The sequence below is a fragment of the Syngnathoides biaculeatus genome, chromosome 23 (genome assembly GCF_019802595.1).
Source record: "Syngnathoides biaculeatus isolate LvHL_M chromosome 23, ASM1980259v1, whole genome shotgun sequence".
Lineage (NCBI taxonomy): Eukaryota > Metazoa > Chordata > Actinopteri > Syngnathiformes > Syngnathidae > Syngnathoides > Syngnathoides biaculeatus.
In genome coordinates, this window is record NC_084662.1 from 19,198,516 (window position 1) to 19,224,603 (window position 26,088).

Genomic DNA, 26,088 nt, shown 5'->3' on the forward strand with positions numbered 1-26,088 from the left:
CTGTAGACGACCGCTGAGGAGAGTTTTAGAGAAATCCAAATATCTGGTCTTTGATGACTTTCTCGATAGGAAAGACATAGAAACAAATTCAGCCCAATGCTTTTTGAGAACTGTTCATCCATCCATTTTATTAGCTGCTTATCCTCAAAAGGGCCACGGGGAGTGCTGGAGCCTATCTTAGCTATCAACGGACAGGAGGCAGGGTACACCCTGAACTGGTTGCTAGCCAATCGCAGGGCACATCGAGACCAACAGCCGCACTCAGAATCACACATAGGGGCAATTTAGAGAGTCCAATTAATGTTGCATGTTTTTGCAAAGCGGGAGGGAACCAATGTAGACACTAATGTTGTCGCATCTTATTCGTTAGTGCTTGTCACTATGGAATGTGATGTCGACAAATACTTCCAACATTTCAAAAATTTCTTTCAGTATTAAAAAAAGATCATTAAAATGCAGGCTGTTCTGCACATTTCAAGAAAATGGTAGGTCACTATCACAACATTTAATGTGAAAGACCATTTTAAACAATCAGTTAACTGAAGACATCTTCAGAAAAGGCACAGCAACAAAAATGGCAGTTTGAGAATAGTGAAAAATTTAAGTGATTTTATTGATTGCCACATTTAAATATAAAGTTATGAAAAGTTATAAATAAATGTGCATATAAAAAAATGAACAATAAAGAAAAAATGGGAGATATCAGCTCGTGTTTTGATAAGCAGAGTAAGCCAGCTTGCATGTGGCCATAAGGCTAAATGTTTTTAAAATACCTGTGTTACTGTGACCCAATTACATGTCATACATACATGATTCTTATTTTAGAAACGCAAGTGTCCCCTTTCAAAAAGACGTGACTAACTGCACATGCAGGGATGTTTAGTTTGCTGCGACAATAGCAGGGCCTACCCTAGCGCCTGAAGGTGCCTCAATTTCATTTTGGATCTGGTAGGTGATATCAGGTGATGCGGAAGGAAGTTCTGTCCTGGCGATTGGGCCGTCTCCTGCAGAATGTGACTGATCAAAGGGATGTTCAGCCTCCTCTGACAGTCGGTTTTTCTTTTCCTCCAACAGAAAACATTAGGGATGTTAAATCACAATTAAGTGCTCGGACTAAAGAATGCCCTTGCAGAACTGACCTCTTTCTTAATTTTGTAGTATTCATCAATGGCATACTGGTATTTGGCTGATGTTATTCCAAAGAGGGAGGCCATCTTCTCCCCCAGGTAATCACATGCTGGAAGACAGCAGTGAGAAAATTATTCATCAGAATACAGATACAATGGCACTGATATGCAAAATACAATATTCCCCAAGCAAGTCACATTATTTCCCTGATAAAATTGTACATTTTACGTTGAACAAAATCCAATTTCAGGACATCGAATCGGTTAAGACTTGAAATCAAGTAAAAAATTAAAAATCTTTTGTGTATTTAATATGTTCTATTCAGAGCCACAAAGATCAAACTCTGCATACACACACACATATTTTAAAAACCGCATCCGTGTTAAAAACAAATATATTTGAACACAAATTTGCAAGTATAAAATGTATACAAATTCCTGTACATATCGTAGTCTGTGTTCAATAGATTCACGTGCCCAAGAGACGGAGACAGGTAGGGTCACAATATGATATTTGCTTGTGAGTGTCTGGATGTGAGCCGTGGCCAACAGCAGTTGCTGTGTATGTTTTATTTTTCTGCCGTCATTCAACATGCCTGAAAAGGGCATCACCGACTGGAGCCCTCCTTTCCCACCTGCGAGCGTATTCGTAATTAAGTCCTCACAACACATGACAAAAAAACTGCAATATAAGACAGGTGTGAATGATGAACTACAATATAGCAAAAAAACATTGCAGTGTGAAAGCTTGTAAAATCCCAAAGCCCAAAAATATCAAACAAACAAAAAGGCAACCACATCTTCTCCAGAACGATCTCCTGCAGTACTAACTCATAAATAAATACTTACCATAAAAGTCAGAAAACATTTATTTCTCTGCGGTCTATAATTTCTTTATTATGTAATAACTAAGGCATGCAACGACAACAGACGAACACTGAGTGTGTTAATCAACAAACCTGATAAGGTTGATGTTGCAGCTCTCCACATGTGGAACAAGAAATACGGACCCCAAGTCATCTTTGACTGCGAAGCAAATGTATGATATAAATGTGCAATTCCAAATAAACCTTCTTGTGAATACATTATGTACACCTGTGAGAAACCAAGATGAATCATTTCAAATCTTTTACTCTTTTTAATGTGAAATATAATCTGTACTAAAACATAATTAAAAAAAATCTGTCCCTCTCTAATAACTGATGCTAGTTACATAACTTATTGATCACATTCAAACTAAGGCTAAAAATGAATTTCTGCTCTTTTTGAGACAGTTCTCTCTTGGGTTTCAAGTTTCATACTAACTACAAAATGTCAGAAAACTTCCATGATTGGACGATCAACCACATCGACAAGGAGTTCCTGTAGTGTTGGGAAGTCCAATGCACAATTAGAGGGGCAGGAAAACTCGGGTTTATTAATCATGCCAAGACAGCTGTTGATAATCCTTTGAGCACGTGACAGTTGCTGGCAGAGAAGAAGGTTTTCGTACTAGAGCAACCTCAATAATCACCTGACCTGGCTTCTTGTGATTCCACCCCCTGCCTAAACTCAAGGTGGTCTTCAAAGGGACCTATTTTGAAAAGATGAACAACATCAAGAAGGCTGTGATGAAGGAGCTGCGGAGGATCACAAAGTCTTTCCAAAAGTGCATGAAGCAGCGGCAGAGGATCCTGGGGAAGTGTTTGACTTCAAAGTGATTACTTACTTCGAAGGAGGAAACTTTTAAGTCTGCATTTTAAAAATATGTTTTGTGAACAATGTCCATGAAGCTTTTGGATGGACCTTCTAAATAGGCAAGACCTAATTTGAAGTTGTGAGCCATCAGTGTAGTATCTTGGTGCAAGATGGTGGGCAGCGCTGTGGTTTAAGTTCTAAAGTTTATCTACCATAACATCTAAGCTAACTACCATGAGCCAACTAATGCGTTTTATAGTATATGTTAGCATCAAGCTAGTGGATTTTCTTTCGGCAAACTTACACAGTTTGGGGTGTAAATATACAATGTTCACATTCTTTTTTTGTTTCATTTCCTGTAAACTGAAAGTGGGAGTGACAAATGAACAGTTTGAAGCAAGCACAGTTTTCTGTTATTTAGAGAACTTTGTGAACAGAAGTGTAACAACAGGTGCTAAGAAGTGTGGTTTGAAAAGTTGAAGTGTGTTTTAACAAGTTCAAATTTATTTAAAGCTTGATGGGAGGGACAAAATGATAATATAGCTATTTTTTTCTCTCTCTCTCGCTCTCCACAAACCGCAGATGAATCTGAAATGCTTCCCCGACTTTAAACGGTGTGGGGGTGGATTTATTATACAGTTTTCAATGATTTTTTTTTTTAACGAGTACTGTTATGCTTGTGTTTTCGCACCACAACAATAGACAGAACTACCGGTGTAAATGATTGTCAATCAGCACTAACAGATTAATATACATTTACACTTGCAATAACAATAAAACACACATTTCATTCTTGCGGTTCTTTGTGTTTATATTTCAATAGAAAAATATTCTTAACCCCCTTGTGTATGTTTGTGACAGGGGTTATAATTTATTTTATTCAAGTATTTATTTCAATTAAAATGGAAATGACATTTTCTCTTGGGTCACGTTTTTGTTTAGAATGAAAATGATTTATTGTTTAAGACAAACAATTACAGCATTTGTATCATACATGTATCCTGTAAGCTTTGATTTACTGTGAAGAATTTCAGCTGTCACACAGAATATTGTCAAAATGTGTTTACCACTAGGTTTCCAAAATGAAGTTTCATCAACGTTTTCTGAAGATGCTAATTACATTTTGTTAGCCATACAGTAGGATTTTTATCCTATTGCTTAAGATCCATTTTTCAATGAAAACTAACACAAAAAGGCATTTCAAGCCCCAGTATGTGGCAGCCATTTTGCATTCATGTAATAGCATGCAACAAAATAAATGCTATTATTAGCTATTATTCTGCACACAAATGGAAAAAGTTGCCAACAGAGGTGAGGCCAGTGCCAAGTGTGAATGTTTTTAAATCCAGGTTGAATTTTTTTCTCATGCTTTTTAAAATATATCTACTTTTTGATCATATTACTTGCACTGTATGCGGGTTTAATTATTTTTTTAATAGTGTGTCATTTTTATTCTTTTTATCCCTTTTTAAATGTTTTATCTCTTTGTTTTCAAATGCCTTTAATCATGTAAAGCACATTGAGTTGCCTTGTGTATGAAATGCGCAATACAAATAAATTTCCTTTACTATTTCTGAGATTTGAATGCATCTGTATGAATTTGTGAAAGTGTTGTAACTACTGCTCTGCTGCTTTTATGAGTGTATGAAGACAAGAGTGTAATGGGTGGCATTTGGGTCCTCCTCCATCTCGATGGGTCGTGACAGTAATTTGTCATGTAAGCACTTGAATCTGTGGAGTTTGACACGCACACATGTAAACTGTGCCACCCCAATGATTTTTAAGAAGCTGTTTGTCTTTATTTTAGTGGGCTACCACCATCTACAGTGTCAATATTGATTGCCTTCACTTTGAATGCCCATCATTTTAAATCATCAATACTTTTACCATGGGAGACATTACCCATATCAAAGCAAATATGAACAAAAAGTAAATAATTATTCGGGAATTTTATTTAATTTAGAGTGATACACAGGTGTTTGTGTGCATGCTCACCCTCACCGCATCCGAAGAAGAGGAGAGCAGGTCTTTCCTCTCCGGCTCCTTGTCTTGCGCTTCCTCATCGGTACTATACTCCTCAATGGTCTCCCCATTGGAGAAATGGATGATCCTTCGAGGGGTCTTCTCCCTGCTGTGCCGTTTAACGCCCAGCTCAACGCTAGCAAAATCCCTTGTTGTCTTTGGACTCTGAAACTGAGAAGACTCCATGAAGAACACTAATATATTTACCACACTTTTATGACGAGCACGCGAATAAATTAAAAAAAGATGCCAACTAACCGCCGGCTGTCACGTGACTACAAGCACAACACGCAATAACGCGAGAATGATAATAAGCAAGCAAAGGGAGAACGTGTTCACATTCACAGACCCGTTCTACGTCCACATCGTGCCCTACGGAGACGCAGGCGTTCGTGAAATACAACTGGACGTCGCCCATTGTCCAAGTCCTGTTTCTATTGTGATGATACTAACGACACCGACCGGACCGGAAGTACCGTCAAAGACGTACTGTACGTAACATCCACTTGCACTCGTCAGGATACTTTATTTGTGTGTACTGTACATATAAAGGCCTTACGGCGTTCCACTTTCGGGTAATACGTGTGCAGTGTCGTCAATGGTGTTATGCCTCCAGTCTATCAACACGCAGTATTATCGATGCACTACTACACTAAATATTGTCAACACTACGGCGTCAATATGGTAACATCGTTAATGCTGTACAGCGAAAGCCACTTCAGTGCACTTTATGACGCGTCATTTATGAAAATAATCCATCACCGTGCACATTTTTACTCATTCACTTTCAGGTGTTCGTCAAACCCAGTTTTAAGTTTATTGTGCTCACAACCAACGCATTAAAAATATACTGGTAAATTATTGGGTCGCTTAGTACAAATTTAAGTTGTATAATACATAATCACATTGAAATAAAACTCGTTTAATGCGATATTTAAAAAAGCATGTAGGCCTTAAAACAGGGCTTCTTTTTAAAATAGCCATATTTCATTTATTTATATGTTTGAGGTTAGTATTCACCAAACACACATACTTACTTTGATATACATGTTTATATACTACAGATAATATCGGATTTATTCTAAATGGTACTTTAAAGCTGTGTAAAACAAATGGATGCAGAGGTAAAATAAAAATTATTCAATTTAATGGTTTTCGTTACATTACAGTATTTACTGTTACAATTTTATATATAACCCACAAGCCAGTAATGCAGTATGTTCATTTGATAATAGCCACGGACATTTCAATTGCACATTAAGATGATTAACAGATTATTCAACAGACAAATGTAATGCTTGTATTGTCAGGATGTTATTGTTTTGTTTAGTGAATTAGTCAAAATGTAACCAAAGCGTGTAGTTTTTAAAAATACAGAGTGGGTATTTTTCATTGAAGCGCCTTGCAATGTTTTGCTGTTTATTTTACCACCACTAGATGACAGTAAAGTTCCATTTTATGCCTAAACGCACCCGTCCTCATAGTCTGCATGGGCAGTGAGTGATCAGGATCTCAATTCATTGCGATGTAAACACAAGTGGAAACCTGGATGCTCGGCCATTTAAAAAAAATCAATCAGAGTTACAGCCTCAGCATATAGAATGTATACATATAAGTATATATCAGCCCAAAGCTCTGCCTGAGCTGTATTTCCAGTGGCAATTGTCTTGCCAAGCGCTCTCCATTGGAGTAGATGTTAATCGTCTCGTGTTGCAGGATTTATAGCCTCATTTATTCCCCTGGTTTGAACAAATTTAGTTGAATCAGAAAATGGGTTGCCGTTTGTCAGTTGTTCCGGCGTTGTTTTCCATTAACAAGTGACAACAGCATTTAAGGAGGCTATTAGCAAAGCACTCTTAATTGTTTCTGTCAGCTGGATATTTGGCAAAACTGCATTGATCCTGACCTGTCAAAAATGAGATGGGGTCTTTAAAGGATCCAAGCAGTGTTTTTCTTTTCAGGAATATGTTGGTGGCAATAAATATTTTGTATTATCCGGTTTGAAACTTGTATTAAACGTCTGGGAGTAGACACCATTTGTAAACACAAAGCACACTTGGGGAGAGGAAAGATATAGAAGTTGTTAGAATTTGGCAGTTACTGTTCACTTGCCTGCCCTATAAAAATACAGTCCCAGAGGTGCATGGAGATGTTTAGGAGAATTACAACTGCCAAAAGAATGAGCAAGTCAAGTTTATTACAAGCTTTGGAGGTGATCGTATTTTTTGATGAGATTCTCACATTAAAATCAGCTCACCAGGTTTTATTCGAATTACTTCTATCAGCTCAACTAGGAGGAGCGTTTGGATCATGCAGATTCACTTTGATTGGGACTTTCTCACTTATTGATGGAGGGCCAAAAGGAGGAGCATCAATCTTGCAGCAAATGTGTAGTTAGCCCCACCCACCCCTAAAAAAAAAGGAGACGGGAGGAGTAAAAAGAAAAGTGAGGTATATTAAAATGAAAAGTAATGCCAGGTGGATTTTTTTAAAATCTTTTTCAGGGCATTATGTAATATATTAGCTTGTGCATCATATATATTACCTAATATAATGTGCAATGTGTCATAGGTTTGTCCAAGTCCATGTAGATTGTGCAGGGCCAGAAGAGTTACTGTACAGTAGTGCTTAAGTTTCACAATAATTTAATCGATCCATCCATCCGTCCATTTTTTTGAGTCCCCCAAAAAAAGATGGATCGACCGTAGGCAGAATGTTCTCAAGGGATTTTGTAAGGATGATAGTACATATTTACCACTAGAGCTGTTTGAGAAAACACATATTTTTCAATAATAAGGACAGTTCTAATCAAGTTGTCTTTTGGGTGTATGGGACGAAAAGGTTGTAACCTGGCAACACGGTGGTAGAGTAGCAAGTCTGCTTCACACTTTAAGGTCTCTGTGTTTGCATGTTTTTTATCTCTGAGAAATCTAGCTTCTTCCAACACTCCAAAAACATTCATTTTGAGTCGGTAGAAGTCAAAATTATTTTTTAGGTGTGAATGTCAGTGTTAATAGTTGTCTACATGGTACATACATTATGTTTGAGTGGTCACCAGGTGGGTGTACACCACCTTAGCCGTGGCCCAAATGAGGACAAGTTGTATGGAAAATAGATAAAATGTCATCAAATTAAAAAAAGAGATGCCAGTTCTGTCCATTCACATATTTCACAAATTTTGAGGTTTATTGGGCTAATCTGGGACCTTGGGTATCACATTTTGAGCCATCTCATGTAAATATGTTTTGGTATGACAAAGTCCTTGAATCATTGAATAAAACTGATGTCTGTTCTACAGTATATTCCTTCCTGTTGTCCACATAGTGCTTAACGTAGATATTCAGTGTTAGATGGATTAAAAATATTTGATATCTGGTATGCTTTTAACTAGTTGGAACATAATATTTGTGAACTCACTTCTTTTGTATGCTACACTTGGGTCAAATTTTCCAGAACTTTAGTTTTGACTATTATAACTATGCAGATGACAGTTATATCTAGCAGTGTCTCCAGATGAATATAGTTCAATTGAAGTGTTATGCCACTGTCTAAAGCAAGTAAATAACTGGATCAGCCAAAATTTCCTTCAACTAAACCATAAAAAAAATGAGAATTGTTTTCGGCAATAAAGAAAAAAAAGTTTGCTGTTTGTAAATACCTGGACTCACTAGCTTTAAAAAGCATACCCCAGGTCTAAAACCTTGGTGTTCTGATAGATTACGACCTAACTTTCAACAGTCAGATCAAATCAATTACTAAAACTGCCTTTTACCATCTGAAGAACATATCTCGAGCAAAGGCTTGCATATGTCAACCACACCTGGAGAAGCACATTGCATTGTAATGGTCTTCTGACTGGGTTACCCCAAAAGAGCATAAAAAGGCAGCAGCACATTGAGAATGCTGCTGCTCGAGCTGTGACCATACCCACCGTAGTGGTCATACCATATAACTCAAATTCTCAAGTCTTTACACTGGTTAAAATACTGTATATTTTAAGGCTCTGCTAGTGGTCTATAATTCATTAAATTGTTTAAGTCCTGAATACATGAAAAAAATACTAATGAAATACAAACCCAGTAGGGCTCTGAGATCAACTTACTCAGGTCTAATAATGGAGTGCAGAGTCTGAAGCAAACATGGTGAAGCAGCATTTAGCCATGAAGCAGCATTTAGCCATTATGCTGGAATAAGATGGAATAAGTTGCCAACATAGGTGATATCAGCCCCAACTGTGAGTGTTTTCAAATTTAGATTGAAAACTTTTTTTTCTCATGCGTTTAGAGTACTTTCGCTTTTCAATTCTATTTCTTGCACAAAAAGCTGTTTTAATTGTACCTTTTCTAATGTTTTTATGTATTTGAATGCTTTTATTCATGTAAAGCACAGTTACCTTGTGTATGAAATGCACTGTACAAATAAATGTGCTTTTGCTTTATTTATTTATTTTTTTGCAAAGGCTTTCAAAGGATGGGTCTATTCAGGTGTCAAGTACAAGAACAGCAAATAGCAGAAATGGTGTGTACATGGGAGATTACATGCATTTCCATTATCCTTGCTTCATGCCTTGAAGAAGAATCGTAGAGCCACTCATTGGTACACATCCCCCTTCCAGCACAAGTCCCATCTCTCCGCAGTCAATGCCATTCCTTATACTGGCCCATTGCTTCCAGATTGTTATAGCTCGATGGATTCACTCATACCTTTCATCGAGGCTATACGAGAGTTGTTCACTGCTCTGCAAAACACAAGAACCGAAAAGAGAGGATGCCTGATGGCGTGAGTTGACAAAATCATCATAAACACAGTAGCTAATGACATTTATTTACTCAACTTCAGAGTGGACCAGGTGTTTATACAGGGTAGGACATTTCTTAAGAGGAAGGCCTTTATATGTACAAATATGTTAGAAATATTGATTATTTCTGATGGACTACAAAGCAAAGCCCAGAGGCTGGCAACCAACAGTTGAGTATGTTCTAGCATAAAAGTTTCAAAAGGCAGGTGAGCTACATGACAATGAAAAGCCAAGTTGTTTAAGTTGTTGTGCCATGCTGTTTCCATTTTTCAATGATGCAATGAACAGTATTCTGTGGAATTTTTTTCTTATATAGACTCGTGTGTCCTTAATCTTATCCCTGACATGTCTAGATTTTATGTATGTTTGTTTTTCTGGTTTAAGTGGTCAATCCAATAAATACATACATACACATATGTCACAATTTTTTAAATTTGTAAAAAAAAAACAAAAGTAACATGGATATTTTATAAGCCATGTTTTAATGTACATACCCATATGCATTCCTATTATCCACACACACACACGCACACGCACACACACACATACGCACGCATGCACGCACACAAAAAACAGCTCAAATATGGTATTAACATGAAAATTTTACCACCTTAGCAACAACTCATGTAATTGATGCATAAAAATAAGGTAGAACAGAAAATATGTGTATTAATGTGAAATAAATGATAAAAGTATTGAACATGGTAACTGGCCTTGCTTTAGTACTTTGCTTGTAATGACAGCTTAAAGTGGGACTGACATCCCTATAAACATTCTAAAATAGATATTGTAATGAAAAATACATATAACAGTATTCACTTCGATGTCTATACGAAAAAAAAAAGTGAGCGGAGAGCGCGTCACCCATGCACAAAGTTGCGGAATTGAGTGTCCCTCGACATCCAAGTGGAGCGGAGATGAGCCATCGCGGCTACTCGCAGCCGGCCGGTGTGGCTTATGACAGAGCCGAGCGGTGCTGCTTTAGGGGGGTGCTCGCAGTCGAGCCCGGGCGCTTCATGCGCACACGCGACTGAGTAACGCATTCTCGGCCTTCAGAGCCGCCCCCTTCGCAAAGCCTGACGCACTGCCTTCGTAGAAACTGTGACCGCCGAACGGCGCTTCAGCTGGTGTGGCTGAGTTTCAGCGCCAGTGGTGGCATATAAGGAGGAGGTGGAACCGAACTATGTTGCTTTTAGGGGTATGTTCAAAGTCGCTGCAGTACGCGATGAACACTATCGAGATGTTGGCTGGACGACGCACACATTGACACATTTCTACGCGGATCTTTTGTTACGTTATGAGAGAGACCGAATACAAGGTCCACCCCAAACTATTATTATTTTTAGTAGCTGTATTCGCACATCAACACATTTCAGACGCGGATCTTTTGCTATGTTATGAGAGAGACCGATTACGTGGTCTGCCCCAAGCTATTGTTTTTTTTTTGGGTTTGTATACACACCTACCTGTGATTTGGAACCCACGAGTGTTCTCTCTCTTCTCCCGAGTGTTCAAGCAATGTCCAGCAATGCAATGAGCCGGTATTTTGGCTAACACGAAGTAATAACGAGCTACCTTCCCGGAGGTAAAACTAATGGAAACAAACGAGTCATTTTAATGGATTCAGAATTTTCATGGCGGGAGTTACAAAAAGCTGTATACGTCAAAATCACGTTTTGTGGTGAAAAAACACATGGGACCATATTGGCTGTGGGTTTTTCATTTATAATATACCAAAAATCATCCGTTTGACGACACTTGACCCTTAAGGACAGCCTCCTGTATGGAGAAACTTGTTGCCTGCATTGCTCTGGTATGGTTTTGCTCCGATCCTCTACATAAACAGTCTTCATAATTTGAAGGTTCCGTAGGTTTCTTTTATGGACCTTGAGTTTCAGTTCTTTTCATAGAATTGTTATTGGACTCAAGTCAGGTGATTGACTGGTGCATTCAAGCAGCCGATTTAGAGCTTCCTCGGCAGTGTTTTGTATCATTATCCTGCTGAAATGTCCACCCCAATTTCACATTCATCAAGGCCAGCTGTGGCCCAATGGTTAAGATAATCTCTTGACCCCCTTAGGGGACTTAGGTTTGAGACCCCAACCAGACCATCCCCCAGACATACCGGAGTGGTGTGCTTGAGCAATACCCTGATATCCTGATTTGCTCCCCAGGTGCTTCAGTTGGATCCTCCTCCAGTGTAAAATGCAGAGAACACGTTTCATGTTATAAGATAAATTGTCTTCTTCATCTTCGTAGATAGCAGCAGATTTTGGTCAAGAACATCTAGGTCGATTTGCCCATTCACCTTTCTTTCAAAAATGTGAAGTTTATTGGTACCATTTTCCGTAAACCAGACCCACACCATCTTGTCCTGCTTGTGAACTTCACTGTTGGTAGAGTGCTTTAGGGTGATGTGCAGTGCCATTTTTTCTCCAAATGTGGTGTGCATTATGACATCCAAACAGTTCTCATCTGACCAGACTATTCTCCCAGTATTTAACGGATGTGCGCATTTTCATAGCAATAAGGTCTTGGGTGGTGAGAACTCCACAGGTGGTCTTTGGCTCTTGGAGAATTCTTCTGATTATTCTTTGCACTCCTCTGTTGCAAATCTTTCGAGGAGCACCTGATCGAGGCGAATGTATGGTAGCATGATTGGCTTTCCTCTTACATATTATGTATTACGTATTATGACCTCAACTGTGCTCACTGGAACATTCAGAAACTTACTGTATATATGCTTCTGTAAGCAATGCCATTGTTATGTTTTGATGCAATTACTTTGTGATGGTCTTGAGGCAGTTATTTGCTATTACCGAGATTACCTATTACAGCTCTTTGCTGTAACCTATTATCTTGACTCACACCTTGGTAATGAAACCATTTGTAGACCATCGATTAAGACTGAACTAACTGATATTCATTTGCACTGACAAGAGGCTTGATTGCTGTTTGATTATTGATGGATTTTAGGTGTCTTGGCTTTGGATCCCTTTTCACGCCTCCCTTTACGTTTAACACTTTTTCTGTCATTTCAGATTTTTACTCACAACTTATTTTCTGTTCTATTTTATTATTTCCTTGTATGTGTGGATTACTTGTTTTTTTGCAACAACACCTTTGGAAATATATTTAGTGAGAAGAATGGTGACACTGTGCGTGTATGCTTCCATCCATTTTCTGAGCCACTTATCCTCACAAGATCGCGGGAGTGCTGGAGGGCAGAAGGCAGGGCACATCCTGAACTGGTTCCCAACCAATCACAGGGCACATGAAGGACAGTTCTATTTTTCAGTTCAGTTTGATTCTCTTCTTTTTGAGCTTCAGCACATGAATGCCATTTTTTTTTTTGAAAGACATCTCCTATAATCTGAATGTCTAACCAAATGTTCAGTGGTTGTTGTGCTCACTTTGTTTTGCTCATGGCAAGTCACACTCAATGAGTTTCTGAGCGATGGTCTTACTTGTCAGGCTTTAACTCCTCTTAACCACTGGAACATTATTCATGACAGTTCAAAACTCATTTGCGAATGCATAGAGCATTGCCTTTGGACACTGAAAAGGAACATTGCAGTGACTGTGTCCAAAATTCTAAAATTCTGATTAATGGTGGAAAAGCTGCCACTTCAGATAAGTTATTTTTTAATCTTTTCTGACACTTTAATGTATTCTCATTCTTACTCATTTTTTTGTGGTCTGAAATAGGACCAGACTGCACGAGTTAAAGGTTATCTATTCATCAAATTATTTTAAAGTTAGCTTAATCTATTGGTCACAAATACCTACAGGTACAGGTTCCAGGTAATTAATTACTAAAATGCAAAGCAAATAAGCCACATATTAAACACTACGAGGGTGTACATAATATTAGTGTACATCATTAAATGGTAGGATAAATTTAGTCTTTTAGGCATCACACATGCAAGGGTTGTGAACCAGCTACGTGCTTTTGTGTCATCATGGAAATGTCGCTTCATTTGGAAACGTAACCTTGCAGAAATATTCTCCTAGTTACGACGGTATGCCCAAGCCTTTGTGTAACATTGGAAAAATGCTATTTGCATCTGCAATACAAAAATGTGACCTATTGTCAGGGAGGATTTCAATTTGGGATGTAATAGCATGAATTTTTAAAATGATGACTGTTGGGGGTGTGACAATTCTAATAATACTAATAATCATCACGATAATAAAATGTAATATGTAAAAATACGCTTTTCTTATTTGACCATTTAATTACAAAGATTTGATATCCATCCATCCATCCATTTTCTTCACCGCTTATCCTCACGATGGTCCCAGGGAGTGCTGGAGCCTATCCCAGCTGTCAACAAGCAGGAGGCAGGGTACGGCCTGAACTGGTTGGCAGCCAATCGCAGGGCACATGGAGACAAACAGTCGCACTAACAATCACACCGAGGGGCAATTTAGAGAGTCCAATTAATGTTGCATGTTTTTGGAATGTGGGGGGAAACCAGAGTGCACGGAGAAAACCCACACATGCACGGGGAGAATATGCAAACTCCTCACAGGCGTTTCCGGGATTGAACCCGGGAGCTCAGAACCGTGAGAACAACACTTTATCAGCTGAGCCACAGTGCCGCCCAGATTTGCTATTGGTTTGTAATAAAAAAAAAAAACAACAACTATCCAATCCTTAAGTGTCAAATTCTGTTATTAATTAAAGTGGATGACAGACAAAATTGGCCCAAGCCACTGTTGTCGCTCTTGCAGGTGGTCACCTCACTGCTTGCTACAGCATATTCTTGCACACTAATAGCATAGCTGACACGTCTCGCACATTGAGATGCAGATGACCTTCTTCACACTCTCATGCCACATGTCCTATTTCTCACCCTGTCATACCGCTGTCAAGTCATGGATCTATAACACGCTATTTCAGAGCTAGATAACTCAACTCTGGCAGTAATGCTCATTAAGAACGGATGCAGTGCACCTCATAAAAGAAAGCTTTCTTGCCAACAGATTTTCTTCCAAGATGTCAATGATAAGGATATTGGAATAGTCATTTTAAATCTTGCTGGAAAGCTTGGAGTAATAACATTAATGTTGAGCGAACAAACTTGCGGTGACAGTGAATGGGTGACAAGCGGGTCTTTGGGGAAAGTCATGAACACCACCAGATGCAGCATAAATCCTGTTGTTTTTTTTGGATTTTTAAAATCTGTTAGGTCCCTGTGCAACCGATGTCAGTTGGTCTGGAGTATGTTTACTTTTTTTATTTTTCCAGCAAAGCTCCCTTTTGTTACATATTCTGAGCGTAGACTTTATGGATGACATTTTTGGATGCATCTGAGCCATTCAAGTGTCTAGTTATTTGACCTCAGCAGTACCTCTCTGCTTTTTGCAGATGATGTGGTTCTGTTAGCTTTATCAAGTCAGGATGGTCAACTCTCGCTGGAATATTTCACAGCATGTGTGATGTGGTTCTAAAGAGTGAGAATCAACAAATCTGAGACCATGGTCCTCAGTTGGCAAGTGTCTCCTCTCCGGGTGGGAGATCCTGCCCTGAGTGAAGGAATTCAAGCATCTCAACGGGGGAGTCTTTGGTTTGAAAGAAAGAAAGAAAGAAAGAAAGAAAGAAAGAAAGAAAGAACAGGATCACAAATACAAGTGGCAGAAATGAGTTTCTGCCGCAGGGTGCTAGGGCTCTCCTTTCAAGATAGGGTAGAGGTTCAGTCATCCGGGAGGTGGGCAAAGTATAGCCGTTGCTCCTCTGCATGAAGAAGACTCAGGTAAAGTGGGTTGGCCAACTTGTTAGCAAGACTCCTGGATGCCTCCCTGCTGAGGTATTAAGGGCACCTGGCAGACTCGAGGTCCTGTTGTCACTCACATCAACAAACATGAGTGTGTGTTGATGTCTTGTCTCATTGGTATCAAGCCCAAATATTGCCATTCAACACCAAAAATAGAGAATTTGTTTTCACTGGTTTTGGAGGGAAGTTTATACACACGCTAACCAACGTAGTAAACAGGCATCTTGCTGGCACAGTTAATTGACATATGAGCATAGTGTAACTCTGATTATCGCAATTTTTACCCCACTAAACAAGGGAATTTGTACAGTTCTATGTTTTCCCCATCATTTGATCTGCAGTTGGAATTAATGCCCCACTGATTGCCAACTTGTGCATCTAATTAGCTAATACTGTACATGAGCTGTAGTACAACATGACCTGCACCAATGACCGTTACATATTTTTGCACTCAATAGCTGTCAACTTTCACACCTGTCACATATAATTTTCCTCTTACTGTCAAACTCCTGTCAAACCATGGAAATATTGCACTCTATTTATGGGTAACTAATTCCTTTTATTTCACCCCAGTTAGGGTGGTAATATGTGTCAACATTGGCTGCCACATGCCATGGAGCAGAAATAAATAACACAAGATTCAGGGCTGCCATATGACACTGGTGTGGGGAAAGTAAGCGAATTATTGAGATTACACAAGAAGTAATCATTTAAGATAACAGCTCATTAAATTCAGTGCTTTGTAAAAGTATACACCTATTATACACCTTTTCTATTGTGTTGCATTACAGCATCTAATTGATAATATAAATTATATGAATCTGCAAAAAATAGTCTGAATTTTGAAATGAGGGGAAGAAAATACATACTGTAGCTAGGATAGGCTCCAGCACTCCCCGCGACTCTAGTGAGGATAAGCATGTATTGTATATTGGTTGTAATGAAAATGTAACTAATTTTGAATAAGATACGAAGGAAGGAAAACATCTGTGTTCACTTCTGGGTTCGTCCGATCTACGCTTTACTGGTAAAATCAAACTAATTTTTTCCGGTAAAGAAGCAATGTGTCACTTTTTATATCTATAAAAATATATGAAAGTCCAACCAAGAGTGGAAATTTATATAATATTTAATGACATATAAGACGGAGGTTGAGGGAAACACACAAAGGGGTCTAACTAAACAAAGAAAATAACACGAATAATGGTAGATAAAATAAAAACAGACATATGAAAAGGAACATAGAACTTTTAATATAAATTTTTAATGCCTGGTGAATCAGCGGATCAACTGGAAAGCGTTGGCCTCACAGTTTTGAGCTCCTGGGTTTGATCCTGGACTACCTGTTTGCATGTTCTCACCATGCCTGCGTGGGTTTTCTCCGGTCCGACATACCCAAAATGTCCATTAATTGGACACTCTAAATTGCCCCCGAGGTGTGATTGTGAGCATGGCTTTTTGTTTCTATATGCCCTGCGATTGGCTAGCAACTAGTTCAGGGTGTATCCTGCCTGCTGCCCGATGACAACTAGGATTGTCTCTGGCACTTCTGCAACCCTCGTGAGGATAAGCGGCTCAGAAAATGTGTGGATTGCTGTTTAATGCCTTGAGTCAAAGGCCGAGAAAACAAAATTGGGATTTTGTGTGAATTTTGCAATTTCCCCCAAAGTTTTAGGCACTAATATTGTACAGACTGATAAACATTGAAAGTGTCTACTCACAAATGTAGATCAGCTGGTCTCTGGGAGTGGTCGCTCTGGGCATGTCTCAGAAGGTGATGAGGTGGGTTGGGTTAAAGAAAAATATGTAGAAAAACTAAATGAAAACAAAAGAGGAGGAAGAAGAAAATATATTTGTCACACCTCATAGGGAGAATATGAGTGTCTCTGATTCTTCCTTTTCAGGCATTCTAAAAAATTCGGGGCAATCACGCCTGACTAGAACTGTATCTGGTACTTTGGTAGCACCTGCTCTGATCGTCTAGCGGTGGGCCACGGAGAGGCTGGGAAGCAGAATCTCCATCCTCAAGGGCTGCGGTTAATGAGTCACATGCCTGAACAAAGAAAGGGGAGTGGGAGGGGTGGCTGGATCCTGCCTCGAAGCCGTGAAGCTGATAAGAAGCCAAGAGTGAAGAACCAAAAGGGAAGGGTGAGCATCAGTGGTTAAGTGCCTTGAGTGTGTGTCAGAGAGGACCCAGGTCCAGACAAGACCACAGCCATCATTTTGAAACTAGTCTACAATTTTGACCCATAGAGTGGGTTTAAAATAATATATTGATATAAAATAGCTCCTTGTACTCTTTCCTCATAGGTCAAGGATATGGAGTTCAAACTTTTCGCTTGGCAAATCAAGTACTTATTGTTCAAATCCCATTTCATGCTACTTGGAGTCCCATCAAGACAAACAGTTCTCAAAGTCTCACAGCTGCACAGACATCATGTCATATATTTGAAATAATTTGGCAGAGGTAGTAAAATATCAAAACAGACGTTCATCCTTGTTTAGCATATATGGAATGGAAGTTCATGGGTTGCAGTACTCTCAAACCTCAGTGGGTGGCCCTTTGCCTCCATGTTTGAATATCAAGAAAATAGTCTGTTCCTGGCAGCACGGTGGTTCAGATGGAAAGCATAGGTCTCACAGTTCTGAGGTCCCAGGTTCCTGGACCCGCCAGCGTGGAGTTTGCATGTTCCCCCCGTGCCTGTGTGGGTCTTCTCCGGGCACTCTGGTTTCCTCCCATATCCCAAAAACATGCAACATTAATTGGACACTCTAAATTGCCCAAAAAGTGTCTTAATGTGCCCTGCAATTGGCTGGTAACCAGTTCAGGGTGTACCCAGCCTCCTGTCCGTTTATAGCTGGGTTGGCTCCAGCACTCTCGCTACTCTCGTGAGGATAAGCAGCTAAGAAAATGGATGGATGGATAGTCTGTTCCTGTATTTACATTCCTTTGTCAATTCGTTAATTTTGGGCTGCTGTCAATTCAAACGAAGAGAAGGACTCTTTTATAATTTCAACCCAAAAATTCGAGGGGACCTCCTAATTACTTTAAGGTCCAGTAAGCATCAGCTTGTGGTAGTCTCACAGACCACTTGGAAGAATGAATCTATCAAGGTGGGAAGAGGTTCTGGCAACTGGGTCAGAGTCACTACAAGCGCTATAGAAAATGTCCAACTGGATGGATGGATGACCACAGATACTGACATCTGGCACTCATTCGTTTGGGGTGGGGCCACACCGTGGCCATAAATAACTATGCAAACTTTCTGGGCACCCCCACTCTGTCACTACAATTTGAAAAATTTACATCAATTTTGTGAAACACAGGTGTGAATCAGGTGGGCCCTATTAGGGGATGAAGCCTTAAAGGGTCATGTTGCCTTATGCTGAAGAGGACATGCCCTTGAAATGGGTGCCTCAACAAGCCAAACCACCAGACCCCAAACACACACTAATAAACATGCAAAGTCTTGGTTCCAAACCAACAAAGTTAATGTCATGGAGTGGCCAGATCAATCCCCAGACCTTAATCCAATCGAGAATTTGGGGGGTGACATCAAAAAGGCTATATCAAAAACCAAGAAATGCAAATGAATTGGAGATATGGTTAAGGAATCTTGGAGTGGAATAACAGCTGAACAGTGCCACAATTTGATTAACGCCATGCCACATAGATGTAAAGCAAAAATTAAAATTAAATCAGTAATTTACTAATATTAGTTCAATGATTCAAAGGATTTGTAAATCTTAGAAACAACAAAGTTTCTACAAAATATTTTTTTAAGTTTGCAAACTCAACGGCAGACCGCTATTTTTTTTTTTTTTAACAAATTGCCCAATTGTACAGCCTTAAAATTGTGTATATCATGAATCCTGGGTCTTGTTGGTTTTCTGAGAATCTGCTGCACTTACTGGTAACTTATTTGACATGTAGCAATAAAAAATATACTAAAAATGTGCATTAATCTAGTTAGTCACATTGGACTGATGTTATTTTGAACACTACTGTACAGATCTTCCTTTGAGCTTGTTCATGCAGTTGAATAGAATAAAAAACGAAGAAAAAAAGACAAGTGGTGTGTGTGGTTAGGACTGGGAAGATGATGGGTGCTAGTCATAACACCATTGGTGGTCAGACCATGGAATAGAGTGGAAGAGTGGTTGAAACTAGATGTTTAGTGGCTACAGACGAGGGTTCAGCCTTAGAGAGGGATTTTTATGATTTATTTCTAAGGGAGAAGCTCTGAGCATTTGTTAAACATTTCTGAAGTAAGAAATTCATTTCACAAAGAAGAATAATGCTGCAGGATAAGAACAGTTTAGTCTGAATTGCTGCAAAGTAGCAGCACAGAGGGAATAAAGTGTTGTCATTTTAGCAGAAGAAAACAATTTCAAACATGAATTCGTAAGCCATTCAGGCATCATCTTTGACAGCATAAAAGACTTTCCATATGGTTTTATAAGCATGTAGTTATGGTTGAATTGGAAATAAAAAAATAATTATATAGACGGTCTTGTATTGATAATTGTTTGTTATAATTTAAACTCACTTTATAGATTAGTACTAGAGTTAAGGCCTTATAGTATCTAACACCAGAGCTCTCATTTGATGTGTCCTGCGTACCTGATGGGAAAAAAAAAAGTGCAAGACTTGAATTAAGTGGTCTCACATCACAGTTTCCATGTCAAAAGTATCATTTTATGCTTAAGAAAACACACTGAAAAGTAAAAGTGGAAATCAGATTAACCCTGAGAGGATCACAAAAACGGAAGTCAGCAGCGGCGTCTATGACACAAGCCATTCATATCACTGATGCGTGGACACGGAGGTGATATATTCGACTCAGAAGCGCCAAAACACAGGTTGCGGAAGAAAGATAGATAGAGAGAAAAAAACATAGTATGGTTGAATTTCATGGTGACATGCAAGACGTGCACATTTCATAGTAACATGGACCTTTCTCTCTGCCCTGTATGACGTAGTGTCGCAGGATCTGAGAGACCAAGGTGAATTTACAAATTGCGCAAATCGGTGAACTTAAAGTTTGTCTACTTTACTCAAAGTGCTGTGGGCTGGGCAGTGTCTCTTTTTATTATGAGTGCCATCGAATATGTGGCTTTTTTTTCAACTGTGACAAGTACAAAATAATGAAAACTTACTGGTAAATACAGTGTGCTTTTTGTGACATCTTGCCAATCTGCTGACCTGTAAATTGGATAACTTTAAGTCAAGTAGGTAAAATGGATCACTATAATGTACCCAATTAGATGAGGATTTCGGTGAAGGGAGATGAAGGAAATGTTTTTCTGTCTTGAGGTGTCTTCATATTAATTTGAACAAACTGAACACTTACAAAACTTTTAGTCATATAAAGAATATTTTTCTTAGCCCTCGTCAGCTGGTGTAAACTTATAAATGCACAGTCAGGAACTTAATGTATTAATATGTCACAAAATGCTAAGTGAAGATGCACAATGACTGTTAAGTGGGAGGTTTCTACTCAGAGCTCTTATTAAGTAGATGGTAATGCGTATAACATCATTATGTACCAAAATTGAGGTTTTGAACAAACATAACCTCTAAAACAGTCCAGTTAAAATTTGTTACCTTCAGCTAGGTACCAGGGTTCAATCCTGGACCCGCCTGTGTGAAGTTTGCATGTTCCCCTCATGGTTCATGCATGGTTCTCCAGTTTCCTCTCACATCCTCAAAACTTCTATGGTAGATTAATCGAAGACTGTAAATTGTCCGTAGTTATGAATGTGAGTGTGAATGAATGTTTGTTTAAATGTGCCCTACAATTGGGTGACAACCAGTTCACGTTGTACTCCAGCACTCCCGTGAACCTCGTGAGTATAACCGGTGTCTCAAATGTTTTTTTTTTTTATAAGATATGTAAAGGTCTTTGTATCGTCTGTGATGAAAAGCATTCAACATGGTCCAGTCACATTAATGATTCTTTTGAATGGCAGAAAATCTCTTTGATGTCATCTTGTGACTATATTGTACAGAACTAGATATTCTCCGATGTGCATTAAATGGTATGACAATTTCATTTAAACACTTAATCCTTGCCTGTTTTGACCACTCTAGAATCTTCAATTGTATGTCTGCCATGACACCACTTCATTTAAGTAGGAAATCAAGTGTATCAAACCTGGAACCTTTAACAAATACCTACACTAACCTGAAGTCATCCTTAAAAATCCTGGCATTTTGTTCCGATCAGCATCGTTATTTAGCTCTAAACCTTGTGAGAAAAACAAAGTCATTAAGGATGAACATAAATTACACGGACTTTGGATTTGCTGAGACAAAGCACAAGAGTGCCATACTGATTGCAGAAAAAGAAAGACCATGTCAAAGGAATTAGGAAATGTATTTAAATCAATGTTAAATAATTATAAACAAGTTGATGAGATAAAAGAAAATCTGCATAATGCAAACCCACTACTTCACCAGGACCTTTTTTATTTGTGGTTGTGATTGTTGATCCAGCTGAGAAATGTGATGTGATGTGATGTGAAAGGAGATTTCATGACAACAGTAGGACAAACCTTCGAGAGCTCAAAGTGAGCTTGACATTTACCAAATAAATGTCACTGACATGATCAAGGTAACAAACATCTGAAGCTAAATCAACACCAATTTAAAATGATTTTTTTCTTTCCTTTTTTTTGGCTGAGAATTTATATTTCTCTGGAGAAGAAACAATTGGGGCACATACCAGTATGCATTAGTGACATTGCAAACTTCTGCCCTGACAAGTATATAATTGTTTCTGACGGTTGGTGTTCCAGGAAGCAGTTTATATGAAAATTATCCAGACCAGAAAGATGAGTAAAAGAATTTTCGACTCAATCACCATGGTATCAGACTACAAACATAGCCTATTATACTTTAAGGTAAAGTGTCATCCCTAGAAACATTGTAAAAAAGATATTGTAAGGAAAAAGACATACTGTATATCACTATTGACTTCAATGTCTATATGAAACAATAAATAGGAGCAGAGTGCGTATTATCCATGTACAAACCTGCGGAAATGTCATTCGACGACATCCAAGTGGTCGCCATATTGGCTGCATCCCCTGTCCATGACGTCACCCGTACATTGCCATTGAAAACACGCGGTGGACCCGACTATGGGAGACGAACATGCCCTTTCTAACACAGAAGCTCTTTTTGAAGAAGATAACATCACACAACCGAGTGAAGTTACCGGGGCAATATTACCCTATTGTTTCAAGCCATATTCAGATGCTATGCGATCACGACCAAACCGCCTCCGCATTTGATCCACTTCCGTGGTGGAGATGAACCATCGCGGCCCAGCCCCGCGACAAGCCACCCCGGCCGACAAGGGCGGCGGCCAGGGTGGCTCGTTGGAGCCGGCCGGGGTGGCTCATGTTCGGCGACGAGGTGGCTTATCATGGCGCCGAGTCGGGCCGCTTTACGGCGTTGTTCATAGCCGGCGCTGTCCGTGATGAACACAACCCTCGAGCTGGGCGCTTTACGGCGTTGTCGTTGCACGCGGCTGAGTGCGGCATTGTCAACAGCATTGTTCAAAGCCACCGCCTTCTGCGAGCCCGACACGCAGCCTTCGCCGAAGCCGTGAACGGCTAATTTTCAGCGCCAAGCTGACTTATCCCGGAGCTGAGCCAGGCTGCTTTACGGCATTGTCATCACACGCGGTTGAGTGCGGCATTGTCGGCAGCGTTGTTCTGAGCCGCCGCTGTCCGGGAGACCGACGCACAGTCTTTGCCGGTGAGCCCGACGCCGTCCGACGCGCACATCGACACATTTAGGATGCTTGTAATATGTACACGGATCTTTTGTTATGTTATGAGAGACTGATTACGTGGTCTGCCCCAAACTATTATTTTTTTGAGTAGCTGTATACATGCCTACCTGTCACTTGGAACCTACGAAGCTCTCATCCATTGCACCCATGCAATCCATTTTTAATGACGAACCGGGTCTCTTTAAACTTGTGAAGGGTAGATCCATCCTCCCGAGTGTTCAAGCAATGTCCAGCAATACAAAGAGCCAGTATTTTGGCTAACACAAAGGAACAACGAGCTACCTTCTCTGAGGTAAAATTAATAGAAACAAACAAATCCACTTGAGAGTGGTCCTGCCATGTACGTCACTTCCTGCGCCGTCTCGAAAACAAATCCCTCGAGAGGATTTTCATGGCGGGCGTTACAAAAAGATGTACAGTATACGTCAAAATCCTGTTTTGTGGTGAAAAAACGCACGGGTCCACGTCGGCTGCTGTTTTTTCATGAATAACATACTAAAAGTCATGCATTTCATGACAGTGGCCCTTTAATAGGTTTTGTATGGTAAACCCTGACTTTCGACTGAGCTCCTTTTACTGCTGCCTCCCATCCATATTGAGGCACGACTAAATCTAAAATATACTGTAATTCCATTCCCAGATTAATATTTGATGATACATAGATTGCAAAGTTTGTTTTTTCGATAACAGGAGTTTTCTGTGGTGCATATTCCATTAAAAAGCAATGGCATGTTGGCCAGTGAGAAAAGATCCTCACGTTTAATAGCTGAAGTGGGGGTTGTCACTGGGCACAAACTTGGAAGGAAAATCAGAGGCCAATTCCACAGGATTGCAAGTAATTGCATTTTTATGTTGTATCCATCCATCCCTTTTCAGAAACGCTTATCCTCACAAGGGTCAAGTGCTGGAGCCTATCCCAGCTTTCAGTGGGCAGGAGGTAGGGTACACCCTGAACTGGTTGCCAGCCAATCGCAGGGAACATGGAGACAGACAACAGTCACACTCACAATCACACTTGGGGGCAATTTAGAGTATTGAATAAATACATGTCTTTAGGATGTGGGAGGAAACCGGAATGCCTGGAGAAAACCAACACAGGCATGGGAGGACATCCAAACTCCACACAGGTGGGGCTGGAACCCCGGTCCTAAGAACTGTGAGGCTAACGGTGAAACCAGTTTCACCATTGTGCTGAATTTATATTGTAAATTCGATTACATTATGATTTATAATTGGGTGCTCAGATTGGGATCCATCTGATTGAGGGGTGAACACAAGCATTTACAGTCTCCTCCATTTATTGATCCACCTTGCTGAGCATTGATATTGTCAAAAGCCCTGTTATACTGAAATACCAATTTTTTTTTTGCAGCGTTCACCTTTTGAAGATTAAACAATTTTCAGCGACTCCCCAGGGTATTTCTATAAATACGCATCAACTTAGCTTGCAATAATAAGTCCACCTGTCAAGATGTAGACCAAGGAACACTCCAAACAAGTCAGGGACAAATTGTTGGGAAGTGAAAATTAGGTTTTATGAAAAAAGAAAAAAGATCCCTAGGAGCAATTCTAATCAAATGGCAATGATATGGCACCACACCAAACATGCCAAGAAAGGGCTATGAACCAAAATTCATGGACCAGGCAAGGTGGGCATTAATCAGAAAGAGAGCACAGAGACCAAAGTTAACATTGGATGTGCTTCAGAGTTCCTTTGCAGAGGTTGTGTAGTACCTGGCTATAGGACCACAACAAGCTGTGTGCTTCACTGAGCTGGTCTTAATGGAAGAGTGGGCAGAAGAAAGCTCTTACGTTCAGCTAAAAAATATGGAAGCATGTTTCGAGTTTGCAAAAAGCCATTAAGAAGACCCCCAATGTGTAAGGAGTGTATTGCTAGATGAGACTAAAACTGATATTTTTGTCCATTAAGCAAAACGTTACTCTATGTTTGGTGCAGGCATCCCATTGCACTTGTAGCATATATCAAATAAATCTGAATATGAATCATTTTTCTCTCTGTTGCCTTGGTGAATCGACATAATGTGGTTCCTTTGTGATAGTTCACATACCTAGTTGAAAGTGGACATACTATGAGTTGATTGAACTAATTCAGAGCAACAGTTTTGGAAACAAATATTCAGTTTCTGATTTTAGTGGAAGTCAAGGTTTAGACTGAGATTGGTGTGTTGAACATCCTTTCTGGTATACGCCCGAGGTCTGTCAACAATGCCATCGGTACATGAAACTGCAAACTTCCATTCCTGTTTTTACTAGGACATTGTCATGTAAACCAGTTTCGCTTTTGGCGTTGGCTCTTCCATGCTGATATTTCTCCAAGTTCGATGAAAAATGCAAGATGACTTTACCGTAGATTAAGAAAACCCTAAATTCCTTGCAATTGTTTGTTGAGAAACATTATTTTAAAACTGTTGAATAATTCACTCACGCAGTTGTTCTCATGTCCTCATTCTTGCTTGTGGACAACTGAGACTTTTAGGGATCACACAATCATGACATTTACTTAATCCTACTGTGCTTTGCGTCTAATTAGCAATCCTGTTTCCAAATAACCTCCTCTTGCAGCAAAATATTCCAACCAGGTAATTTTTGAGCATTCCTCAAGTTTCCCAGTCTTTTGTTACCCGTTGTCCTGGCTTTTTTGGAATGTTTTGCAAGCATTAAATTTAAAATGAAAAAAAGAAAGAAAGAAAGAACTAACATTTATCAGTTTCAACACTAATTTCTTGTTTGTTGTCTATTCAATTTAATTGAAAGGATTTGACAATCATTGCAACTTCAATGGAATTGTGCTTTGCAAATTTTTTAGCTGTGGGGATTTTTGTTTGTTGTGTTCTGCAATTCAATGACTATTAAGGTCT

General features: G+C 39.5%; 1 protein-coding gene and 1 long non-coding RNA gene across 5 annotated transcripts; one reads left to right on the forward strand and one right to left on the reverse strand.

Moving 5' to 3' along the window:
* Positions 1 to 592: 592 nt before the first annotated feature.
* On the reverse strand, positions 593 to 5,335 carry LOC133496827 (protein FAM177A1-like). 4 transcript variants are annotated; one of them, XM_061812853.1, is made up of 5 exons: positions 5,176 to 5,335; positions 4,806 to 4,997; positions 2,087 to 2,153; positions 1,140 to 1,237; positions 593 to 1,065 (listed from the first exon to the last, which is right to left on the reverse strand). In XM_061812853.1, exons 1-5 carry the CDS (start codon positions 5,242 to 5,244, stop codon positions 880 to 882), a joined length of 612 nt encoding a protein of 203 aa, XP_061668837.1. In that variant the 5' UTR covers positions 5,245 to 5,335; the 3' UTR covers positions 593 to 879. The 4 variants fall into 4 exon arrangements, with proteins under 4 accessions (XP_061668837.1, XP_061668839.1, XP_061668835.1 ...); XM_061812855.1 differs by having other exon boundaries at positions 593 to 1,059; positions 4,800 to 4,997; XM_061812851.1 differs by having other exon boundaries at positions 4,800 to 4,997.
* On the forward strand, positions 5,194 to 10,094 carry LOC133496828 (uncharacterized). Its single transcript, XR_009793867.1, has 3 exons — positions 5,194 to 5,317; positions 9,286 to 9,422; positions 9,500 to 10,094. It is a non-coding gene; the product is annotated as an uncharacterized LOC133496828 (long non-coding RNA).
* Positions 10,095 to 26,088: the final 15,994 nt, after the last annotated feature.